Raw genomic sequence first — 26,257 nt, 5'->3', positions numbered from 1 at the left:
TTTAGAACCCTACCAAAGGTTCTGAACCTAAGGTCCAAGGACCTAATAATCACAGACCCTCAAGGAATCAGTGCGTATAATTCAGGAATCTTTAAACGTGGACATCTTTTCTCACTAACTGTATGAAATTTAGTGTTTCCTTCCATTATAAAAGAAGGGAGAAGAGAAATAGTAGTAGTTCCTGTGATTGTCATAAATAGAAATAACAAATATTTTCATATCACATTACATCTGTGACATATATCTTGAAATATCATTTATGTTTATCATCACTTTGAAATTACAGTAGTTTTAGACCCAAAATATGGTTGTTTTATAACATGAACAGGCATACAGTCTAGTCATATCGATGACCTTCATACTCACCTCTTTACAAAATAAAATTTTATTTTAAATTGCCCGTATTTAAATATATTATCTTGCTATTTAAGTCTTTGATAAAGAGGAATATATCTTATAATATCCCACATTTATTTTTTCAATATTCTGATATCTATATTTCAATATAATCGGTTTCTTTTGTAACACTCTTTATTTCAAACACTATTTATTTAAACCAGGGATTTAAGGAGTCACAGACTTCACCAAATTTCCAAAGGGGACTTTGGCAAAAAATATGTTAAGAACTATTGCAGAAAATTATGCTTCGGTGTCCTAAGGGATGTATACTTCACATGATATTCCCAGAAATACCACAAGATGGCTTTCTTACTTCAGATCCACAGTTGAGATTTTCAGAAACATTTTATCTCCTCTCAGAGTTATTTTATGGAAGACTGTGAAGCTCACTGTATTGATCGGGGTTCTCCAGAGAAACAGAGCCAGTAGGGTGTATGAATATACATCATACATATGGAGAAATTTACGATCAGGCATTGAAATTATGGAAGCCGGCAAGTCTCCAGATCTGAAGTCGGCAGGCTGGAGACTCGGAAGAGCCCATGGTGTAGGTCTAGTCCAAGTTCAACGGCTGGAGAAACCGGGAGTGCCAATAGTATGGTTCTAGTGTGAAGGCCAGTAAGTTCAAGACCCAGGAAGAGCCAAAGATTCAGGTCAGGTCCAAAGGTAGGAAAAAACTGGTGTCCCAGCCTGTAGGCGGTCCAGCAAGAGGGGCTCCCTCCTACTCACAGGAGGGTCAGCCCTTTTGTTCTATCCAGGCCTTCAACTGACTGAATGAGGCCCACCCACACAAGGGAGAGAAGTGTGCTTCACTCAGTCTCCCGATTCAAATGTTAATCTCATCCAGAGACACTCTCCTAGACATACCCCAAATAATATCTGAGCAAACATCTGGGCACCCAGTGGCCCAGTCAAGTGGATACAGAATTAATCATCATCTCACCAAATATTTTTCAACAAGTATTTGTTGAGCGAATGCTCACAATGCTTACAGGCACTAAACCAGTGGAACACCGACATGCTAAATGTGGTTCAAAGCTTTATGAAGTTTGCAGTCCAGAGAGCTTAACAGGACATTATAGGAATAGCTACACAAATAACTCTAAAATAACAATGTGATAAGTACAGGGGAAAGAAAAGGCAAAACTTAAGATCTAAGTTCATCTGGAGGGTTAAAAAGGAAGAGCTCACTGAGCAGTGAGGTTCAACTGAGATCTAAGGACAAGTAGAAGAGGAGGGGTTGACCAGCTGAAACGCTGGAGGTGGTAATGCCGGAAAGAGAGGCACAAACCCCGATGCAGAAAAGCGTGGCTTCTTGGAGAGAGCAGAGTGAAGGAAACACCAGCTGTGGGAAGAATGATGAAATAGGCAAGCCCTGTTGACTAGTTAAAGTTTTAAACCTTAAATCTAGTTGTCGTTGTTGTTTTCCTGGTGAGTTATGCCGTCTCATGAAAATGCTATCAGGGAGCCGGCAGCACTCACCACACAGGATGTGGGACTCCTACACTGAGGAATCCCGATACTCAAGGTGGTTCAGTGAAGAAAGATAAAGCCATGCTTCAGAACCAGTTTCAGAGTACCAGGCAACTAACAAAGGACTCAGCCGGGGACCACGACTCCCTGTTTTCCGCGTGTCCGTCTGATTCACACACTTCCCCCCAACTGCGCCCGTTCTCTGTATACCATCACCTCCTCTCCACCACACTAAGGGATTCATACCCTACATCAATGACAACTTAACATATGAAAATTAACTTCAAACAATATTTAAAAACACACTTTGTAGAATATTTCTGGTCTATAATGGAAACCCCGGTCACCAGAAGCAGCAGTTCCCAGCAAGGGAAAACAGCTAGCCGGGGCACAGAAATGGGAGGGAAACAAGCCTGTCATATTTTTGTATATTTATTTTTATACAGTGAACGTGTAAGGATATTAAAACGTATTAAGAACCATTTATCTCATTTTCCAAGAATAAGATGATCGTATTTCTTATTTACATTGGTTAAATCACTATCCTTATGTTTCCGGCAGCTCTGGCTTGGGCAGAGACAGTCAGTTGCCTACTGTAACATCTGTTCTCCCTTTCCTCCCCAGCCAGAAAATCCTAATATTACGTAGGGCGGTCATGTATCAGGTGAAAGACTACCATTCCAGACGCCCCTGGAGTGAGATGCGGTCACGTGACGAAGTCCTGAGCAATGATGGAAGCAGAACTGTTGCGTGCATTGTGGGAAAGGCTCCTTAAAGAAAGCTGACTCCACTGGAAAGGAGGCCTTCTTGTGTTCCTCTCATTTCTTCCAGCGGCCAGCTTGGAAAGAGTAGATGATGTCTATAAACCTATAGCTGGTTAGGACCAAGAAGTGCTCTTGAAGACGGCAGAGCAGCAACGTCCCTGATGACTCTGTGGACCCACCAAACAGCCCCAGACTGTCTACCTCTAAGTTCCTTCATGGGTAAAAGAGAAATAAGCTAGTGAGTCACTGCTGTTTTATTGTTTTTTGTTTGTTATATGTAGCAAAGTCTAATTCTATTTCTTTTTGTTTTTTTGTTGTTGCTTCTTTTTTTTTTTTTTTTCGGTACGCGGGCCTCTCACTGTTGGGGCCCCTCCCGTTGCGGAGCACAGGCTCCGGACGCGCAGGCTCAGCGGCCATGGCTCACGGGCCCAGCCGCTCCGCGGCATGTGGGATCTTCCCGGACCGGGGCACGAACCCGTGTCCCCTGCATCGGCAGGCGGACTCTCAACCACTGCGCCACCAGGGAAGCCCGCAAAGTCTAATTCTAAATGATACACTGGTCATCCTTATACTCACTAAAGGGAAGAGATTCTCCAACACACACCCAACAGCATAAACATCCCTCAAGTGGCATGTGACCTGTGGAGAGGTTATGGCCACATCTGAAAGGTAGAACAGAGCTATAAGAATGACTTCAAGAATGATCCCTCATTTATCCCTTCAATAAACTTTTTTTTTGCAGAATACTTAACTATATTCCAGGGCCTATGAGCAGCTATGTTGAAAGATGAAGCTATAATACAAACCAGCATAACCACCCTGCAACCCACCTCCACCAAGGAACTTTGAATCTTGTAATTTCTGTAGTATTTTTTTCATCATAACACGAAGAGGAACAGAAGTGAAGTACTATATAGATGTAAAAAAAAAAAAATCATCTTTCTAAATCCTTAGAATACAGAAATATTTCCACAGAACTCTACATAGAAATGAACCATTTTCCACAGAATAACCTTTATAACTAATATTTATTTGGCTGTAGAAAATATGTCCCCAGTAAACTGGGCAAAAAAAATGTGAATAAACATTTGAGAGCTGATTCCCCCATTTTTTTTTCCCCTGAAACTTAAAATCAAGTTAGACTTAGTTTCACACATTCCCACCTTTAAAATAACAATCTAAGGGTTCTGGTCCTGTGCAAGATGGTATAAGCATACTTTTCCTTGTCTCTCCCACTAAATCCAACTACAGACCTTGCATACAATGCACTGAGCAGCCATGTGAAAACTCTGAAGGGTAAATGGTAGGAGAAGAACTGGGGAAGAAGACCAGAATCCAAGGTACCACCAAAGCATCAGTGACATTTCTTGGAGTTTGCCCTGCAGTATGACCTGGCTTTTTTTTGTTTCATATCACTCTGTAATCAACTGACCTTGACTCAAAAAGCAGCACAAAGGCTGGGAATGCAACTGAGTGCAGGCAAAAAGAGTGCCAACAGAAGATTTCTCCTTCTGGTCCAAGAATCAGAAAAGGGTACTCTTTCAAAGGTCACAGAGGAGGGAGATTCACTATTATTTTCCATTCTCTCCAGTCCCAACCCCCAGGCAATCCCATAGTGGGTGGCAGGAGCCACTGCAGATGTCTAAAATTCTGAGGGAGGAAAATCATTCTTTTTAAACAAAGGAGCAATGGTCCCAAGATCATGGGTCAAATGTCTGTTGCATTTTTCTCTGTCTTCCAGTAAAACTTGGCCCCAGATACAAACGCACCTGGAGGAAACACATAGCAGAGCGGGGAAACTAAAGGCCCAGTTTTCTGGCTACTGGGCTGGAAAGGGGGGACCTCAAGAAGACAAAAAGTATCAGAAAGATCACAGAGAAAAGGAAACTCAAGAAAGTAATCTCATAAAGTTGTACATAAACTCCTGAGGTCACCTCTAAGCTATGCATGTATAGATCTGATCTTAAACAGCATAACAAAGGACCTCAGAACTAAACTATAGAGTAAACCGCTACATAGATCCTACACTGGCCACTAAGCAGTACACATGATGAACAGATCCAAGCAGAACTACAAAGGAGGCTTTGAAAACATAATTGATACTGGAACCACAACCCATAGAAGGTGAGTCCAACTTTCAAACTGACCTAACCAGGTTGAGTGGCTGCAAAAAACTAAAAAGAATAGCATTCCCTTGAGGATTTAACCAAAACCTAGAGTCTCCTAATATGCGAAATATCCAGAATACATGCAAAAATTACTCAGCATATAAAGGAACAGGAAAGTGTTAATTCTCAAAGGGAAAAAAATCAACAAACGCCAGTCCTGAGATGACACATACAATGGAATTATCACATGAAGACTTCCAATGTTACTGCAACTATGCCACAAACCATAAGGGCCAAACATTTTGAAACAAATGGAAAGATAAAAAGTCTTGGCCAAGAAAGAAAAGCTATAAAAAACCAAATGGAAATTTTAGAACTGAAAAATACAATAACTGACATAAAATATTCACTGGATGGGCTCAAGAACAGAAACGAGGTATAAGAGCAGAGACTCAATTAACTTAAAGATAGATAATTAGAAATTAACCATCTGAAAAGAAAAAAGAAAAAAAAGACTGAAAAAAAAAGTCAGAGGCTCAGGGACCTGTGGGACAATACCAAAAGGCCTACTACTTATTTCAACAGAATCCAAAAGCAGAGGAAAAAGAAAAAACATTTGGAGAAATAATGGCTAAAAACATACCAATTTTAGCACAAGACATAAACTGAAAAATTCAAGAAGCTCAGCAAACCCCAAGAAGATAAAGAAATCGAAACCCAGAAAAATTATATTCAAGTTGCTGAAAACTGAAAAATAAAGAAAACATCTTTAAATGAGCCAAAGAAAAATGACATCACATACACATGACATTTCAAATGACTGCAGATTTCTCATCAGAAATAAGGGAGGCCAAGAGGAAGAGGAATGGCATTATTAAAGCATTGAAGGAAAACAACCGTCAACCTAGAATTGGTTCAAGATGGCGGAGGAGAAGGACGTGCTCTCACTCCCTCTTGCGGGAGCACTGGAATCACAACTAACTGCTGAACAATCATCGACAGGAAGACACTAGAACTCACCAAAAAAGATACCCCACATCCAAAGACAAGGGAGAAGCCACAATGAGATGGTAGGAGGGGCACAATCACAATAAAATCAAATCCCATAACTGCTGGGTGGGTGACACACAGACTGGAGAACACTTATACCACAGAAGTCCACCACTGGAGTGAAGGTTCTGAGCCCTATGTCAGGCTTCCCAACCTGGGGGTCCGGCAACGGGAGGAGGAATTTCTAGAGAATTAGACTTTGAAGGCTAATGGGATTTGATTGCAGGACTTCGAAAGGACTGGGGGAAAAAGAGACTCCACTGTTGGAGGGCACACACAAAGTAGTGTGTGCACTGGGACCCAGGGGAAGGAGCAGTGACCCCATAGGAGACTGAACCAGACCTGCCTGCTAGTGTTGGAGGGTCTCCTGCAGAGGCAGGGGGTGGCTGTGTCTCACCATGACGACAAAGACACTGGCAGCAGAAGTTCTGGGAAGTACTGCTTGGCCTGAGCCTTCCCAGAGTCAGCCATTAGCCCCACCAAAGAGCCCAAGTAGGCTCCAGTGTTGGGTCTCACCATGCCAAACAACCAGTAGGGAGGGAACCCAGCCACACCCATCAGCAGATTAAAGAAGATTAAAGTTTTACTGAGCTCTGCCCACCAGAGCAACAGCCAGCTCTACCCACCACCAGTCCCTCTCATCAGGAAAACTGCACAAGCCTCTTACATACCTTCACCCACTAGAGGGCAGACAGCAGAAGCAAGAAGAACTACAATCCTGCAACCTGTGGAACAAAAACCACATTCACAGAAAGATAAGACAAGATGAAAAGGCAGAGGGCTATGTACCAGATGAAGGAACAAGATAAAACCCCAGAAAAACAACTAAATGAAATGGAGACAAGCAACCTTCCAGAAAAAGAATTCAGAATAATGATAGTGAAGATGATCCAGGACCTTGGAAAAAGAATGGAGGCAAAGATCAAGAACATGCAAGAAATATTTAACAAAGACCTAGAAGAATTAAAGAACAAACAGAGATGAATAATACAATAACTGAAATGAAAAACACACTAGAAGGAATCAATAGCAGAATAACTGAGGCAGAAGAACAGATAAGTGACCTGAAAGACAGAACGGTGGATTTCACTGCTGCAGAACAGAATAAAGAAAAAAGAAAGAAAAGAAATGAAGACAGCCTAAGAGACCTCTGGGCCAACTTAAATGCAACAAAATTCACATTATAGGGGTCCCAGAAGGAGAAGAGAAAGAGAAAGGACCAGAGAAAATATTTGAAGAGATTATAATGGAAAACTTTCCTAACATGGGAAAGGAAATAGCCACCCAAGGCCAGGAAGTGCAGAGAGTCCCACACAGGATAAACCCAAGGAGAAACATGCTGAGACACATAGTAATCAAACGGGCAAAAATTAAAGACAAAGAAAAATTATTGAAAGCAGCAAGGGAAAAATGACAAATAACATACAAGGGAACTCCCATAAGGTTAACAGCTGATTTCTCAGCAGAAACTCTACAAGCCAGAAGGGAGTGGCATGACATATTTAACGTGATGAAAGGGAAGAACCGACAAGCAAGATTATTCTACAGGGCAAAGATCTCATTCAGATTCGATGGAGAAATCAAAAGCTCTACAGACAAGCAAAAGCTAAGAGAATTCAGCACCAGCAAACCAGCTATACAACAAATGCTAAAGGAACTTCCCTAAGTGGGAAACACAAGAGAAGAAAAGGACCTACAAAAACAAACCCAAAACAATTAAGAAAATGGTCATGGGAACATACATATCGATAATTTACTTAAATGTGAATGGATTAAATACTCCAACCAAAAGACACAGGCTCGCTGAATGGAAACAAAAACAAGACCCATATATATGCTATCTACAAGAGACCCACTTCAGACCTAGGTACACATGCAGACTGGAAGTGAGGGGATGGAAAAATATATTCCATGCAAATGGAAATCAAAAGAAAGCTGGAGTAGCAATACTCATATCAGATAAAATAGACTTTAAAATAAAGAATGTTACAAGAGAGAAGGAAGGACACTACATAATGATCAGGGATCAATCCAAGAAGATATAGCAATTATAAATATATATACACCCAACATAGTAGCACCTCAATACATAAGGAAACTGCTAACAGCTATAAAACAGGAAATCGACAGTAACACAAGAATAGTGGGGGATTTTATAACACCTCACTTACATCAATGGACAGATCATCCAAACAGAAAATTAATAAGGAAACACAAACTTTAAATGACACAATAGACCAGATAGATTTAATTGATATTTATAGGACACCCCTTCCAAAAACAGCAGATTACACTTTCTTCTCAAGTACACAGGGAACGTTCTCCAGGATAGACCACATCTTCGGTCACAAAACAAGTCTCAGTAAATTTAAGAAAACCGAAATCATATCAAGCATCTTTTCTGACCACAACGCTATGAGATTAGAAATCAATTACAGGGAAAACAACGTAAAAAACACAAACACATGGAGGCTAAACAATATGTTACTAAATAACCAAGAGATCACTGAGGAAATCAAAAGGAAAAAAAAATACCTAGAGACAAATGACAAGGAAAACACAATGCTCCAAAACCTATGGGATGCAGCAAAAGCAGTTCTAAGAGGGAAGTCTATAGCAATACAATCCTACCTCAAGGAACAAGAAACATATCAAATTAACAATCTAACCTTACACCTAAGGAACTTGAGAAACAAGAACAAACAAAACCCAAAGTTAGTACAAGGAAAGAAATCATAAAGATCAGAGAAGAAATAAATGAAATAGAAACAAAGAAAACAGTAGCAAAGATCAGTAAAACTAAAAGATGGTTCTTTGAGAAGATAAACAAAATTGATAAACCATTAGCCAGACTCATCAAGAAAAAGAGGGAGAGGACTCAAATCAATAAAATTAGAAATGAAAAAGGAGTAGTTACGACACTGCAGAAATACAAAGCATCCTAAGAGACTCCTACAAGCAACTCTATGCCAATAAAATGGACAACCTGGAAGAAATGGACAAATTCTTAGAAAGGGATAACCTTCCAAGACTGACCCAGGAAGACATAGAAAATATGAACAGACCAATCAAAAATAATGAAATTGAAACTGTGATTAAAAATCTTCCAACAGGGCTTCCCTGGTGGTACAGTGGTTGAGAGTCTGCCTGCCAATGCAGGGGACACGGGTTCGTGCCCTGGTCCGGGAAGGTCCCACATGCCGCGGAGTGGCATGAACCATGAAGGCCCGTGAACCATGGCTGTTGAGTCTATGCATCCGGAGTCTGTGCTCCGCAACGGGAGAGGCCACAACAGTGAGAGGCCCGTGTACCGAAAAAAAAAAAAAAAATCTTCCAACAAACAGAAGTCCAGGACCAGATGGCTTCACAGGTGAATTCTATCAAACATTTAGAGAAGAGCTAATACCCATGCTTCTCAAACTCTTCCAAAGAATTGCAGAGGAAGGAACACTCCTAAACTCATTCTATGAGGCCACCATCAATCTCCCTGATACCAAAACCAGACAAAGATACTACAAAAAAAGAAAATTATAGAACAATATCACTCATGAATATAGATGCAAAAATCCTCAACAAAATACTAACAAACAGAATCCAACAACACTTTAAAAGGATCATACACCATGATCAAGTGGGATTTATCCCAGGGATGCAAGGATTCTTCAATATATGCAATTCAATCACTGTGATACACTATATTAACAAATTGAAGAAGAAAGACCATATGATCATCTCAATAGATGCAGAAAAAGCTTTTGGAAAAATTCAACACCAATTTATGCTAAAAAACTCTCCAGAAAGTGGGCATAGAGGGAACCTACCTCAACATAATAAAGGCCATATACGACAAACCCACAGCAAACCTCATTCTCAATGGTGAAAAACAGAAAGCATTTTCTCTAAGATCAGGAACAAGACAAGGATGTCCACTCTCATCACTATTATTCAACATAGTTTTGGAAGTCCTAGCCATGGCAATCAGAGAAGAAAAAGAAATAAAAGGAATACAAATTGGAAAAGAAGAAGTAAAACTGTCACTGTCTGAAGATGACATGATACTATACATCGAGAATCCTAAAGATGTCACCAGAAAATGACTAGAGCTAATCAATGAATTTGGTAAAGTTGCAGGATATAAAATTAATGCACAGAAATCTCTTGCATTCCTATCCACTAATGATGAAAAATCTGAAAGAGAAATTAAGGAAACACTTCCATTTACCATTGCAACAAAAAGAATAAAATACCTAGGAAAAAACCTACCTAGGGAGACAAAAGACCTGTATGCAGAAAACTATAAGACACTGATGAAAGAAATTAAAGAGGATACCAACAGATGGAGAGATATATCATGTTCTTGGATTGGAAGAATCAATATTGTGAAAGTGACTATACTACCCAAAACAATCTATAGATTCAATGCAATCCCTATCAAATTACCAATGGCATTTTTTTACAGAACTAGAACAAAAAATCTTAAAATTTGTATGGAGACACAAAAGACCCCGAATAGCCAATGCAGTCTTGAGGGAAAAAACAGAGCTGGAGGAATGAGACTCCCTGACTTCAGACTACACTACAAGGCTATAGTAATCAAGACAATATGGTACTGGCACAAAAACAGAAATATAGATCAATGGAACAGGATAGAAAGCCCAGAGATAAACCCATGCACCTATGGTCAACTAATCTATGACAAAGGAGGGAAGGACATACAATGGAGAAAAGACAGTCTCTTCAATAAGGGGTGCTGGGAAAACTGGACAGCTACATGTAAAAGAATGAAATTAGAATACTCCCTAACACCACACACAAAAATAAACTCAAAATGGATTCGAGACCTAAATGTAAGACCAGACACTATAAAACTCTTAGAGGAAAACATAGGAAGAACACTCTTTGACATAAATCACAGCAATACCTTTTTTGATCCACCTTCTAGAGTAATGGAAATAAAAATAAACAAATGGGACCTAATGAAACAAAAGTTTTTTTCACAGCAAAGGAAACTACAAACAAGACAAAAAGACAACCCTCAGAATGGGAGAAAATATTTGCAAATGAATCAATGGACAAACGATTAATCTCAAAATATATAAGCAGCTCAGGCAGCTCAATAATAAAAAAACAAACAACCCAATCCAAAAATGGGCAGAAGACCTAAATAGACATTTTTCCAAAGAAGACATACAGATGGCCAAGAAGCACATGAAAAGCTGCTCAACATCACTAACTATTACAGAAATGCAAATCAAAACTATAATGAGGTTATCACCTCACACCAGTCAGAATGGGCATCATCAGAAAATCTACAAACAACAAATGCTGGCGAGGGTGTGGAGAAATGGGAACCCTCTTGCACTGTTGGTGGGAATGTAAATTGTTACAACCACTGTGGAGAACAGTATGGAGGTTCCTTAAAAAACTAAAAATAGAATTACCGTATGATCCAGCAATCCCACCACTGGGCATATACCCAGAGAAAACCATAATTCAAAAGGACACATGCATCCCAATGTTCACTGCAGCACTACTTACAATAGCCAGGTCATGGAAGCAACCTAAATTCCTATCGACATACGAATGGATAAAGAAGATATGGTACATATATACAATGGAATATTACTCAGCCATAAAAAGGAATGAAATTGGGTCATTTGTAGAGACCTGGATGGATCTAGAGACTGTCATACAGAGTGACGTAAGTCAGAAAGAGAAAAACAAATATTGTATATGAACACATATATGTGGAACCTAGAAAAATGGTACAGATGAACCAGTTTGCAGGGGAGAAATTGAGACACAGATGTAGAGAACAAACGTATGCACATCGAGGGCGTAAAGTGGCAGGGTGGTGGTAGTGGTGGTGTGATGAATTGGGAGACTGGGATGGACATGTATACACTGATGTGTATAAAATGGATGACTAATAAGAACCTGCTGTATAAAAAAAGTAAAATTCAAAAGAAAATAGAAAATATCCTTCAGAAATGAAAATGAAATAAAGTCATTCTCAGAGTAAGGAAAAAGAGGACAACTGGTCTCCAGCAAAATGCTCTAAAAGAAATGCTAAAGGAAATCCTTTAAGTGGAAGGGAAATGATACCTAAGGAAAACTTGAAATATCAGGAGTAAAAGAAGAGTAACAGGAAAATTAAATATCTCAGTAACTATAATAGATTGTCCTTTCCCTCTTAAACTCTTTAAAACATGTATCACAATTAAAATCAAAAGTTATAAACATTATCACATCAAAAATTTTTTTCATACAAATCAAAGCAAAAAAACAAAGAATCTGATTAAAAAAAAACAAAAAACAGGCAGAAGATCTGAACGGACGTTTTTCCAAAGAAGACATACAGACGGACAACAGGCACACAGGAGAGTGCTCAACATCGCTAATCATCAGGAAAATGCAAATCAAAACCACAATGAGATATCACCTCACACCTGTTAGAATGGCTATTATCAAAAAGACAAGAAATAACAAGTGTCGGCAGGGATGTGGAAAAAAGTGAAGCCTTGTGCACTGTTAGTACAAGTGAAATTGGTGCAGCCACTATGGAAAACAGTATGGAGGTTCTTCCCCAATTTAAAAATACAGCTACCATATGCAGAAACTCCACTTCTTGGTATTTATCTCAAGAACACAAAACACTAACTCAAAAGGATATATGCACCGCATGTTCACTGCGGCATTATTTACGATAGCCAACATAAGGAAACAACCTAAGTGTCCATCAATGGATGAATGGATAAAGAAAGCGTGGTGTAAATATTTACAATGGAATATTACTCAGCCATAAAAAGAAAGAAATCTTGCCATTTGCAGTAAGCTGGATGGACCTTGAGGGCATTATGCTAAAGTGAAGTAAGGCAGACAGAGAAAGACAAATACTGTCTGATCTCACTTATATGTGAAATCAAAAAACAAAACACAACAAAACAAAGAGAGACGAGCTCACAGATACAGAGAACAGATTGGTGGTTGCCAGAGGTAGGGAATAAGGAATGGGCAAAATGAGTGAAGGGGGTCAAAAGGTACAAACTTCCAGCTATAAAATAAGTAAGTCCTGGGGATGTAATGTACAGCAAGGTGACTGTGGTTAGTAACACTGTATTGCATATTGGGATGCTAAGAGAGTAGATCTTAAAAGTTCTCATCACAAGAAAAAAATTTTTGCAACTACCTACAATGATGGATGTTAACTAGACCTACTGTGATCATTTCACAATATATACAAATATTGAATCATGTTTTACACCTGAAACTGTATCAATTGTCAATTATAACTCAATTTTTAAAATACTATGTAATACACATATGAAGATGTAAGTGGATGTAAAACATATAACACCTACAACATAAACAGAGGAACATAGTGAGACCGATATGATGGTAAGATTTCTACACTCCAATTAAGTGGCAAAATGTTCATTTTAAGTAGATTGTGAAAAGTTATGTATATCATAATTTCCATAGCAACTAATAAAAAAGACTATACAAAGAGATATTGTCAAAAACTCAATAGAGGACTTCACTGGTGGCACAGGGGTTAAGAATCTGCCTGCCAATGCAGGGGACATGGGTTGGAGCCCTGGTCCAGGAAGATCCCACATGCTGCGGAGCAACTAAGCCCGTACGCCACAACTACTGAGCCTGTGCTCTAGAGCCCATGAGCCACAACTACTGAGCCCACGTGCCACAACTACTGAAGCCCACACGCCTAGAGCCCATGCTCCACAAGAGAATCCCCTGCTCACCACAACTAGAGAAAGCCCACACGCAGCAACGAAGACCCAACACAGCCAAAAATAAATACATAAATAAATTTATTAAAAAAAAAAACTCAACAGAGAAATTACAAGGGAATAATAAAAATATTCAAATAATACACAAGAAGGCAGGAAAGGAGAAACAGAAGAATAAAAAACAGAGAACAAACAGACACCTAATAATAAAATTCTGGACAGAAATCCAAACATGAATAATTACATGAAGTGTGAATGGTCTAAACACAGAAACTAAAAGACAGATATTGTCAGAAACTGGCAACGGCTACGAGCAAAACTGACTAATTAGATAGATCATTACTGCTGTGAAGATCCATGAAATGTCAACCTTAACCTCTGACTCTACAAGTACAATTTCCAGCTCTTCCTTTTGTCATTAGGTCTTTCTAATCAGTAATATCTCTGTAATTTACTAAGCTTTCTTATTTTCCCAATTTCTCAACGGAATATTCTCATGATTTGGAAAAACATAAATTTCCTGAGAAATTTGAGGAAGAAATTACTGTACGGAAACAGTTTCTCCCCCCTATGATGTGTCCTGCACTGAGAGAGATTAGTTGAAGTCTTCTAGCGTTAGTATCTTTTTTATTTCTCTTTGCATTTCCTATACTGTCTTTTTTATGAAGGTACCTGCTGTGTTATCTGGTGCATAGACATTCATTACATGTATAACTTCATTCAGAATTGTACCTTTCAGCATTATGTATTTTGTCTCATTTAATGCTTTTTCTTTTTTTAAAATAAATTTATTTATTTACTTATTTATTCCTGGCTGCGTTGGGTCTTCATTGCTGTACGCGGGCTTTCTCTAACTGAGGTGAGCAGAGGCTACTCTTCCTTGTGGTGCGCGGGCTTCACATTGCGGTGGCTTCGCTCGTGGAGCACAGGCTCTAGGCACACGGGCTTCCGTAGTTGTGGCACACAGGCTCAGTAGTTGTGTCTCGCGGGCTCTTGAATGCAGGCTCAGTAGTTGTGGTGCACGGGCTTAGTTGCTCCGCGGCATGTGGGATCTTCCCAGACCAGGGCTCGAACCTGTTACCTCTGCACTGGCAGGCGGATTCTTAATCGCTGCGCAACCAGAGAAGTCCTGATCATGTAATGCTTTTTGACATGATGTCTACATTGTCTGATGTCAGGATAACCCTGATTTCTTGCTGTTTGTACTTTCTCATATCTTTATTTTTAGCCTCTCTGTAACATTTTGTTCTCAATGTATTTCTCATATTCAGCATAGCTTGCCTGTGCTTTGTGAAACAATCTGAAAATAATTTTATTAGAGTTAATCTTCATTCATATTTATTCATAATGACTGATTTGTTTGCTCTCAATTCTGTCATATTATTATGATATAGTTAACATATGTAAAAATTAAATATAAGCAAGATTTTGAATAAGTGAAAAGTTTAAATGCCCATAAAAATGCTCACTAACCAAGTTTCAATTTCTTATTGGCTCTGGGTACATAAGTAAGGACACTGTTTGGCTTACTAACCAGACCTGCCAATATTAGTTACAACAATAACATTCTCATAGTTTCAAGATTATTGGTTTAAGACGTACCTCAGTTTGGACAGGTAGATGGAAAAACAAAAGGAGGCTGGGCCAGTACTGCCAAGACAAACTCAAACTTCATATACAACACTAAGACACAGAACAGAAAGTCACTCTGCAATAATCCTCCCAGGCACATAAATGCACTACTTAAGCAACAGAGCAGATTTTTTTTTAACTCGAATTTTAAAATGGATTAAATGGATTGTGATTCATTAATGAATCACAACCAACACTTTTAAAAAATTGAAATGGGATAGTACTAGAGTGTGCTATACACAGCAAGTATTGTATTATAAAATTGTTTCAATTACATAAATGTGTTAGTTTGCTAAAGGTGCCGTAACGAAGTACCACGCTGGGTGGCTAAAACAACAGAATTCATTTTCTCACAGTTTCTCTCATTGACTTGTAGATGCCTATCTTCTCCCACTGTCTTCACACTGACTTTCCTGTGTATGTGTCCTGATCTCCTCCTCTTATAAGGACATCAGTCATATTGGATTAGGGCCCACCCTAAAGACCTGATTTTAATTTAATTACCTCTTTAAAGGCCTTATCTCCAAATATGGTTAAATACAGAGAGACTGGGGTTAGAACTTCAACATATGATTTTGGGGAGGACACAATTCAGCCCATAACAATGTGTTTACACATATATTATGTATGTATATATACAATGTCTCACAATCAAAAAAATTTTTAAATATCTTAGAGGACTCTGAATAGATGTTTTAAATGTATTTTAATATATTGCAAGCTTAAGGGGCTCAGCCTTAATTTTTTTTTTTTTTTTTTTTTTTCAGTACGCAGGCCTCTCACCGTTGTGGCCTCTCTCGTTGCGGAGCACAGGCTCCGGACGCGCAGGCTCAGTGGCCATGGCTCACGGGCCCAGCCGCTCCGCAGCATGTGGGATCCTCCCGGACCGGGGCACAAACCCATGTCCCCTGCATCAGCAGGCGGACTCTCAACCACTGTGTCACCAGGAAAGCCCAGCCTTAATATTTTAATGGAGTCTTAGGCCTCCTTCAGTCTCCAGATCGTCAGGTCTTAGTGAGACAGTTTAGAATTTAACTACTGCAGGGATACTCATAATGTATTCCTGATGTAATTCATAGAACCATGTTCCTGTGAACGTGAAAGTACTTTTGCTGATGTTCTTACTCAACCAATACTTACTTAAAAAAAAAAAATTAGTGTTTTAGGTCTAGGGTTTGTTTATTAGCATAGAAACTCTAATAGTTACATTTCCATGTTTTAGAGAACATTATCAATTACTATATTGACTTCCCAAACTACCAGATTAAACTACAGAAATTTAAAGGCATAGTGTCTCTCCCCTGTCTTTAATCCCAAAGGCCTCAAGTATCTGAAACCAGTTTAGTTAATGGCTAACTTAGATATATCTTCAGGGCCTGAGGAAAAATACTGATGTTTTAAATTCTCTAAATTCATTTAAGGCAACATTAATCCTTTGTTTTATAGTGTACTATATTACATACACGAAGCTACAGACAGGTAAAATTAATATATAAGCCATAAAATATTTTAAATAGCACTTTAAGAATACAAACAACCAAACTTTATATTTAGGCCCCATGCCTAAGAAAATTTCTTAATAATTTAGCTTAGAAACATTCCCAGCTTAGTCCTACTGAATTATAACATGTCTGCTGATCAGTTCTGGGTCCATACACTATCAACAAGTTTGTTGAGTTGGCTCAGTAACATAAAATAAATAATGATGTAATGAATAGACCAAATCAGGCCACTTGGAGTCTGTAACAGTATTTGGTCATGTCAATTTTGAAAGCCATTGGAAAACGGTCCATATACCTGTTTTGTCAGAGTCACTGATTACTTCCAAAGTCAAACAGATTAAAGGCTGGTTTCACACCACTGGAACTTTTAAATTCCATATCTTTGCATTTCACTGCTCTCACCTCAGCAATTTTAACTCCCCAGGGCATACCTCTACCTTTCTTTCACACTTCCAAGCCTTCACACACTTTGAGCAGAGTACTGAGAAGCAAAAAGCTTTCCTTGTTCTTTTTCTTCACAAAGACATTTTTTAACCTACACCTGGCATTCTGTGAAAATCTATGAAAGACTGCAAAGGACATGTGATCTCAGTCAGGCTCACTTATATGAATCTGAGAGTAAAATGTCCATCTGTCTCTCCCAGAGAGAAAGTATAGTTTTATTTTTTACTATGACACCCATAAATTTAATAGGTCACACAATCATGTTTGATTTGTTAAATCAAAAATTCAAGAGAGAAGGGGGGAACAGGATAGAAAGCCCAGAGATAAACCCATGCACATATGGACACCTTATCTTTGATAAAGGTGGCAGGAATGTACAGTGGAGAAAGGACAGCCTCTTCAATAAGTGGTGCTGGGAAAACTGGACAGGTACATGTAAAAGTATGAGATTAGATCACTCCCTAACACCATACACAAAAATAAGCTCAAAATGGATTAAAGACCTAAATATAAGGCCAGAAACTATCAAACTCTTAGAGGAAAACATAGGCAGAACACTCTATGACATAAATCACAGCAAGATCCTTTCTGACCCACCTCCTAGAGAAATGGAAATAAAAACAAAATTAAACAAATGGGACCTAATGAAACTTCAAAGCTTTTGCACAGCAAAGGAAACCATAAACAAGACCAAAAGACAACCCTCAGAATGGGAGAAAATATTTGCAAATGAAGTAACTGACAAAGGATTAATCTCCAAAATTTACAAGCAGCTCATGCAGCTCAATAACAAAAAAACAAACAACCCAATCCAAAAATGGGCAGAAGACCTAAATAGACATTTCTCCAAAGAAGATATACAGATTGCCAGCAAACACATGAAAGAATGCTCAACATCATTAATCATTAGAGAAATGCAAATCAAAACTACAATGAGATATCATCTCACACCAGTCAGAATGGCCATCATCAAAAAATCTAGAAACAATAAATGCTGGAGAGGGTGTGGAGAAAAGGGAACCCTCTTGCACTGCTGGTGGGAATGTGAATTGGTTCAGCCACTATAGAGAACAGTATGGAGGTTCCTTAAAAAGCTACAAATAGAACTACCATATGACCCAGCAATCCCACTACTGGGCATATACCCTGAGAAAACCGAAATTCAAAAAGAGTCATGTACCAAAATGTTCATTGCAGCTCTATTTACAGTAGCCCGGAGATGGAAACAACCTAAGTGTCCATCATCGGATGAATGGATAAAGAAGATGTGGCACATATATACAATGGAATATTACTCAGCCATAAAAAGAAACGAAATTGAGCTATTTGTAATGAGGTGGCTAGACCTAGAGTCTGTCATACAGAGTGAAGTAAGTCAGAAAGAAAAAGACAAATACCGTATGCTAACACATATATATGGAATTTAAGAAAAAAAAAATGTCATGAAGAACCTAGGGGTAAGGCAGGAATAAAGACGCAGACCTCCTAGAGAACGGACTTGAGGTTATGGGGAGGGGGAAGGGTGAGCTGTGACAGGGCGAGAGAGAGTCATGGACATATACACACTAACAAACGTAGTAAGGTAGATAGCTAGTTGGAAGCAGCCGCATGGCACGGGGATATTGGCTTGGTGCTTTGTGACAGCCTGGAGGGGTGGGATAGGGAGGGTGGGAGGGAGGGAGACGCAAGAGGGAAGAGATATGGGAACATATGTATGTGTATAACTGATTCACTTTGTTATAAAGCAGAAGCTAACGCACCATTGTGAAGCAATTATACCCCAATAAAGATGTTAAAAAAAAAAAATAGCAAGAAACAGGTGAAATCAGTTTTAACAATATATCCTATATATTACTTATATTAAACATTACATATATTGATAAATATGTATTTAATAATACGTACTTTGAATACATATGTCCAAAATATGATCCTTCTTATTTTTGATTAATGTAAAATTAGTAATGTGATATTTTAGTCTCTCACTTTTTTTAAATTTTGTTGGGGTGTGGTTGATTTACAATATTGTGTTAGTTTCAGGTGTACAGCAGGGTGATTCCGTTATACACATACATATATTCATTCTTTTTCAGATTTTCTTCTCATATAGGTTATCACAGAATACTGAGTAGAGTTCCCTGTGCTATACAGTAGGTCTTTGTTGGTTATCTATCTTATACATAGTAGTGTGTGTATGTTCATCCCAAGCTCCTGATTTATCCCTCCCCCCGCTATGTTTCCCCTTTGATAACTGTAAGTTTGTTTCTGAAATCCATCTGTTTCTGTTTTATAAATAAGTTCATTTATATCATTTTTTAAAAATTAGATTCCAAAAAATAAAAAAATTAAAAAAAAAAGAGAGAAGGGGGTAAAAACTACATAAAAAATAAGTACTTCATAACCGTTCCAGCTGTGAGTTCAGATTCTCTATATAAAAATATTATCATATCAATAATTAGTTGTAGTAATAAAAAACCTGTTTTATAATATATGTCAGAAAAAACATATACACTCTTTAATATCTGAGGGAAGAGGTAAAACAAATCATATTTCAAATGGAAATGTAAGTACATTCAAAGCAGGAATCTTATTCATTGCTATATCCCCTGCACCCAGAATATTACCCAGCATATAGTGGATTCTGAATATTTGTTAAAATTTGAAAGAGATAAATAAATGAAATCATCATTCTATTTTATAAAGACAATAACTGAAGCCAGTTAAGAAAATCTCACTCAAAATCTCACAACTGCTAATGAAAAGAATTGTGACTTGGACTCATTTCTTCTAGACACAAAGTCTTAGAGGGTCCATTCCATTATTTCGCATTTTCCACATTGCCCGAAAGTCTGAAGGACATCAGAACACAAAATGAAAAATCTCAAACCTATTCCTCTCTTCAACGTTTTCTGTACTCCACACCACCAGTTCTCAAATCAAATTCATCCTTCTACCCATTAGAGCACCGCATTGTTTGGTTTTGTACTATCCTGCATTACCAAGACAATAGACAAATATGGAGGTGTATGGCTGAACACTCCATTACAATGGGCTTCACATCAGTGGGATTCCACGTTAAATAATATATCAGTTTATCATATTGCTGAGGCAACTCCAGAGAACTGTACTAGGTGAAAACTTTTTGAATGATTCATTCTGGTATAGTTTACACTGAAGAAAAAGAGGGGGTTTAAAGTAACTTTCCTTCATAGTCATCAGCCTTGTTTCTCTTTTTTTCCCTACAACACATTCAGCTCATTAGGTCTTGACATATCAAGACAAACATCTACAAAAGCACTTGCCCAGAAGTTCATTTCTCACATTTAAAAGTTAATAAGCTGGGCTTCCCTGGTGGCGCAGTGGTTGAGAGTCCGCCTGCCGATGCAGGGGACACAGGTTCGTGCCCCGGTCCGGGAAGATCCCACATGCCGCAGAGTGGCTGGGCCCGTGGGCCATGGCCGCTGGGCCTGCGCGTCCGGAGCCTGTGCTCCGTGGCAGGAGAGGCCACAGCGGTGAGAGGCCCGCGTACCACACACACACAAAAAAAAACAAGTAATTTGGGCTGTGAACAGAAAGATACTGAATCTCATAAGTGTGACGTAGAAATGCTTCTCTAAATGCTATGATGAAATCCTACCTGCAATGACGTATACTTGAGTATACAAACAGTAAGAACCAGACATGAATTATTACAAATGAAGAAAGATTCTATTTCTCTAACGTTTTTAAAATTCTTTATTTTATTATTTTTATTTTTGGCTGTGCCGCACAGCTTGGGGGATCTTAGTTCCCCGACAAAGGGACGAGGAACTGAACCCAGGCTCTCGGCACTGAAAGCACAGTCCTAACCACTGGACTGCCAGGGAATTCCCTTAAATTCTTTATTTTTTAATTCAGATCACATCTACTGTTCACCTCAATTTGTACCAAGATTAAACACCTCCCAAAGCTTATCCAGCAAATAATTAAAATTTCATGGTCAGGCTTAAACCAAATTCCACCTTTTCTGACTATATGCCATTATACAATACAATGGTATATGGAGTCAACTGAGCTTTAGACTTCAATGTGAATTTACTTACAAGAAATTACATTAAAGAGGAGAAATGTCTTAGAATAACGCTCAAACTACCACTTTAAAAGCCACCTGCTTTAAAAGCTGAGTTCTGTTTGGAAGACCAAAAGAAAGAATGTTTTAACATGGCTCATTTCTCCATTAAATAAACATTTATTTAATGTTAAATGAGCAAAATTATGTACTAAGGATTATGATTCCTATGGCAATCTAAATCAAATAAGAAAAAAATACAATGCAGTAAATACCAAATGACATGTTAAAACGGAATACATAAAAAACAGAGGTGTTAAGTAATGTTAATAGGACTAAAATAATTAGGAAAGTCTTCCCCAAAGAGATCATTATTAAATCAACTAATGACATTTTCATTGTAGGAATTCCGCACAGACAAAAAGGCAAGCGCTAAGTAAGACATTCAGCAAATATATTTTAAGTGGAAGGCTAAATTGGGGACCTAATGAGATAAATGTGGAGAAGACAGCAGACCTAACTGACAGATTGATTTTACATTCAATGTAATAGGAAATAGTATCATACTAAAAATACTTGGATAACAGAAGAACAACATGAATAAAATGCTAATTGATGAAGATATTTCTTTCATACCTACACGTAGGACAGACTATAATACTGAAAATAAAACCAGGAAAACTGTGCCAGTTACCCAAAGGTAAGGTGATGAAGGTCTGTGTGACAGTGGCTGAAGAAGACTTAGTGTAGCCAGGTGACAGGCTGGGGGGTTATAGGGGGAAAGATCTACTAGTTTCTTTGCAGCCAAGGTTACCACAAAAATCAAGAAAAATTTCTGGGCTACTGGAAAACTTAAAGGCCCAGAGGTCTTCAGAGCAGTGCCCATGAAGAAGATCCCACAACTATAGTTTCAGCGGTACATATGAGGATGTTCTGTGACTTCCATGAGGTACCACAGAACTGTCTTAGGACTGAACAAGAAGAGTAAAGCTTATTCCATTAATCACTCCAAAGCTGGCCACCTGGATTTTAAATCCAATTTGATACTATGCAGACAATAAAGTTCAGTTACAAAGTCAAAACACGTGTTCTTAACACATTCAATACCACACCTTAATGCCTTTGGTGGAAGATCTCTGTGATATTATTATTCTTAAGTGGAAATTAACCCTTACTCGTGAACAGGAGTTAAAAGGATTTCAAGAGCATAAATTCTTTTCTTTTTTTAACATCTTTACTGGAGTATAATTGCTTTACAGTGCTGTGTTAGTTTCTGCTGTATAACAAAGTGAATCAGCTATATGCATACGTATACTCCTTATCCCACCCCTGTAGGTGGTCGCAAAGCACCCTGCTGATCTCCCTGTGCCATGCAGCTGCTTCCTACTAGCTATTTTACATTTGGTAGTGTATATATGTCAGTGCCACTCTCTCACTTCGTCCCAGCTTACCCTTCCCCCTCCCCGTGTCCTCAAGTCCATTCTCTGTGTCTGTCTTTGTTCCTGTCCTTGCCCCTAGGTTCTGCAGAACCTTTTTTTTTTTTAAAGCTTCCATATGTGTGTGTGTGTGTGTGTGTGTGTGTGTGTGTGTGTGTGTGTGTGTGTTAGCCTACGGTATTTGTTTTTCTCTTTCTGACTTGCTTCACTCCATATGACAGATTCTAGGTCCATCCACCTCACTACAAATAACTCAATTTCGTTTCCTTTTATGGCTGAGTAATATTCCATTGTATATATGTGCCACATCTTTTTTATCCATTCATCCGATGATGGACACTTAGGTTGCTTCCATGTCCTGGTTATTGTAAATTGTGCTGCAGTGAACACTGTGGTACAGGACTCTTATTAAATTCTTGATGTAAACAGTAAAGGCATAATGACTCTTGCTCAGGGATTGCCTATTCCATCAACCCCTTGAAACAGACACCCTGGCCCCTGACTGGAGGAAATTCAAACAGGTTATACCACTCACGTGGTTCTTTTTAAGGGGCAACCCATTATTTGGTCATAAATTACAGCAGGCAGGTACACCTGAAAGTCATAAACTGTTTTGTCACATCAAATTTTCCCTTTTTTTCCTACTGCAAATAGGCCCCAACCTGCAGAATAATAAAAAGGAAGTATAAAATCAAACTAGCAATTAAAATCACTGAGGAAAATATAGGTAGGAAATATTTAAAATTTCATAATGCTTTATGACCAGAAATACTGAATAATCATAGATAAGTAAAAGTTGCCTGTCACCACAAAAATCAAAAAGAACTCACAGGAGCTATAGTTTGTTAAATCAAAGAAGTCACAAGTCTTTAAGCCATTAATAATGATTAACAAATCACCGGCACCATGTTGGGGGAGGGGGACGCGGAGGTCCAGTTCTTGATGAAAAGAAGCATCTGGTAGAGAGCCCCAAATGACCCAACAGGCCTCTGTGCTGATTGACGGCATTTTCCATGTACTAAAGGAAATGTCAAAAAGCACACCCTTAAACAAAAGAACAATTCAGAGACAAATCCTGGCGATAAAATAAATGTGACTGCTAAGTATCTCGTCAGGAAATTGATACACTCCGAGGTGTTTTCCATTTGAGAGAAATCTTAGGTGTTTACATCACCAGTGAAGAAAAATGAAATGTCAGGAGGATCTGAAAAAGGGTCTCTTGCACTGTATTCCCCTTTTCATAAAAAAAGAGGAGAAGTCCTAAAAAAAAATTTTTCCAGGCCAAGTTCAAAGACATAGAACGGCTTTACCCACAGTCCCACGTCTGGGGCAGGGATTCTGCGCCGGGCCACACCAGGGCCCCGAGGCAGAAGCCACCCACCACGAATTCCCAGCCTCTCAACCGCGTCCCTCCAGAAACCGAGAGGCCTTGACTTTCCGGTTGCTCACGTGACCCCACTCAGAACGCGTTTCTAGCCGAGCTGGGGCCGTAGGGCCACCTCGCTGCACGGCAGCCTCCAGTGATGGGCACCCTGAGTGCGCCCCGTACGTGCGTGGCACATCGAGGCCGAGCTGGCAGCCCACCTGCTACCTTCACAGGCACACTCCAGTCACGCACTTCGCTGCCACTACTTTCTTTGCCTCGGCTCCCGCTTTCGGAGAAGCCAAGCGGTATTTAAACAAGTTACGTCCCCTCCGTTCCCCGAACAAGATGCCCAGGCGCGGAGCCACAACACCCCTTCCCATCACGCTCCCGGGGACCGACCCCCACGGGCGGCCCCTCCGTTCGCCCCGCGCCCAGGCTCTCGGGGGGCGCTCCGGCGGGGCGGCATCCCGGGGGCGCGGGCGGAAGGGCTAAGCGGCGTCCGCTGCGCCGCCGGGGGGGCCTGCCCGTGACCTTGACCGAGACCGAGGGGGGGCCGGCGGGCTTACCTTGTTGAGATGGGGGCTCCGGGTCACGGCGTAGCCGCGCTGGGGGGTGTGTCGGCGGCCGGGGGCTTGGGGCTGCATGGCGGGCGGCGCGCGGGGTCGGCGGGGTCGAGTCTGGCCGGGTCGGGCGGCTGATGCTGCCGGGACGCCCGAGCTGACTGTGGCGGCGGCGGCGGCGCTGGGGAAAGGCCGGCGGTCGAGGGCGGGCGTGGGTGGGTGAGAGGCGGTGGACGCGGCGGGAGGGGCCGGCGAGGAGCCCGTGTCCACAGCCCGGCAGCCTGCGAGAAGCGCTGAGTCATGGCTGGGGGAGAGGCGAGCGGCGAGCAAGGAGGAGGGGGAGGAAGGGCGAGGCCCGGGTGGTGCCGCTCCCTTCCACGCCCAGGTCCCCGCTCGCCATCGGTTTAGAGGCGCAACCGTCCCAGCCCATCGCTGCGTGGGACGTGGCTCGGTGTGGCGCACGCAGTGCCCTCCTTGCTCCAGAGAACCAAATGGGGAGCAAGGTCAGGTTCCCCCCGCCCGGCCCGTGGGCACCATCACCCCTGGCCGAGGCGGCCCCGCAGCCGCACCCCGCGGGGAGGTTGAGATGGGGTGAGAAACGGAGAGCCTCGGGCAGAGAGGACGGCTGCCCAGACACAGAGGGGGTGCCCGGGGGCTGTTTGCAAAAGGCCTTAACTGACTGATGCGAACGACACTTCATCTCTCCCCTCCTATCAGGCGCTTCCAAACGCGCTGCGCACAGTTCCAGATGGCAGCCAGGGCCGGGGTTCGGAGGAAACCAACCTTGACCCAGAAAGAACAGGCCCGGGTAGAACTGGGAGAAAGGCAAGAGAGGAAAGTGCGTGCCGCGACGCCGCAGGAGTCTCTGTAGATCGTCCCTGGGAATTTTATTTTAATGCCATTAATATAAAAGACAAGGTGCAAATGTTAAAGCCCACTGGACAGTCACATTTATCTTGTATATATTGTTCCCAAGAGTTCTAGAAGCCGAGATGTTTACGAACCTCTCTCTCTGAATAATGGTGGGTAACTCAATCTTTAAGGGCTTCAGTGTCTTCTTTGGTAAAACGAGAAGGTCGGAATAAATGATCTTCCAGCGCTGGAATTCCATTATTATTGATATTTATACTTGAAGTTTCAAGGAATGTTGGAGCAATCAGATCACAGCCAAAAGGAGCGTCAGACACAGCACACCCTAAAGGCTTCCTGTGCCCCAATTTCCTTTTCAGTTAATAGGATCGCTAGTTTCTGCCCTGTTCCTACCTAATGATTTTACAAAAAGTAGTGTTTGGGATTGAGCGTTTGATTTTATATATCCATAAACTAGACGTTCAACCAAAGTGTTTCATTTCTAATTATGTTACTTTTCCTTATCAGAAAGATTTGTTACGGCCTTATTTTTTGGCCATCCAGAAGCTTCTTAGGGCTAGCCTTTAAATTATCTAGAATCAGTTGCTTTAATAGAGAACATTTTATTTGCATCACAGAGTTATTTCAAGATTCCTTGCATTCCAGTAACACTTTTCCCTGTGAATTCTATAATCCATCAATAATTAACCCAACAACATCTGAGAAGAAGGTATACTTTACAAAACTCACTCTCTTGAATTAACTGAGGTACATTACAATTAGCGTTATTTTATTGGCGACAAGACCAGTTTAACAACAGGCCCGGAAACAAAACACAAGATGCTCAAGAAGAAACAAAAATGTTAGTACAACAG

General features: G+C 40.3%; 1 protein-coding gene across 1 annotated transcript in view; it reads right to left on the bottom strand.

The window, feature by feature from the left end:
* Positions 1 to 24,785, bottom strand: part of ME1 (malic enzyme 1) — a 194,963-nt gene extending 170,178 nt beyond the window's left edge. The window contains exon 1 of the mRNA XM_004270079.4: positions 24,540 to 24,785. Within this exon, the coding sequence (XP_004270127.1) occupies positions 24,540 to 24,617 (78 nt within the window). The 5' untranslated portion in view covers positions 24,618 to 24,785. The remainder of the gene's footprint in view (positions 1 to 24,539) is intronic.
* Positions 24,786 to 26,257: the final 1,472 nt, after the last annotated feature.

Source organism: Orcinus orca, chromosome 12 (assembly GCF_937001465.1).
Source record: "Orcinus orca chromosome 12, mOrcOrc1.1, whole genome shotgun sequence".
Classification (NCBI taxonomy): Eukaryota; Metazoa; Chordata; class Mammalia; order Artiodactyla; family Delphinidae; genus Orcinus; species Orcinus orca.
The sequence above is the reverse complement of the archived record's forward strand: the minus strand, read 5'-3'. Positions and strand labels throughout refer to the sequence as shown.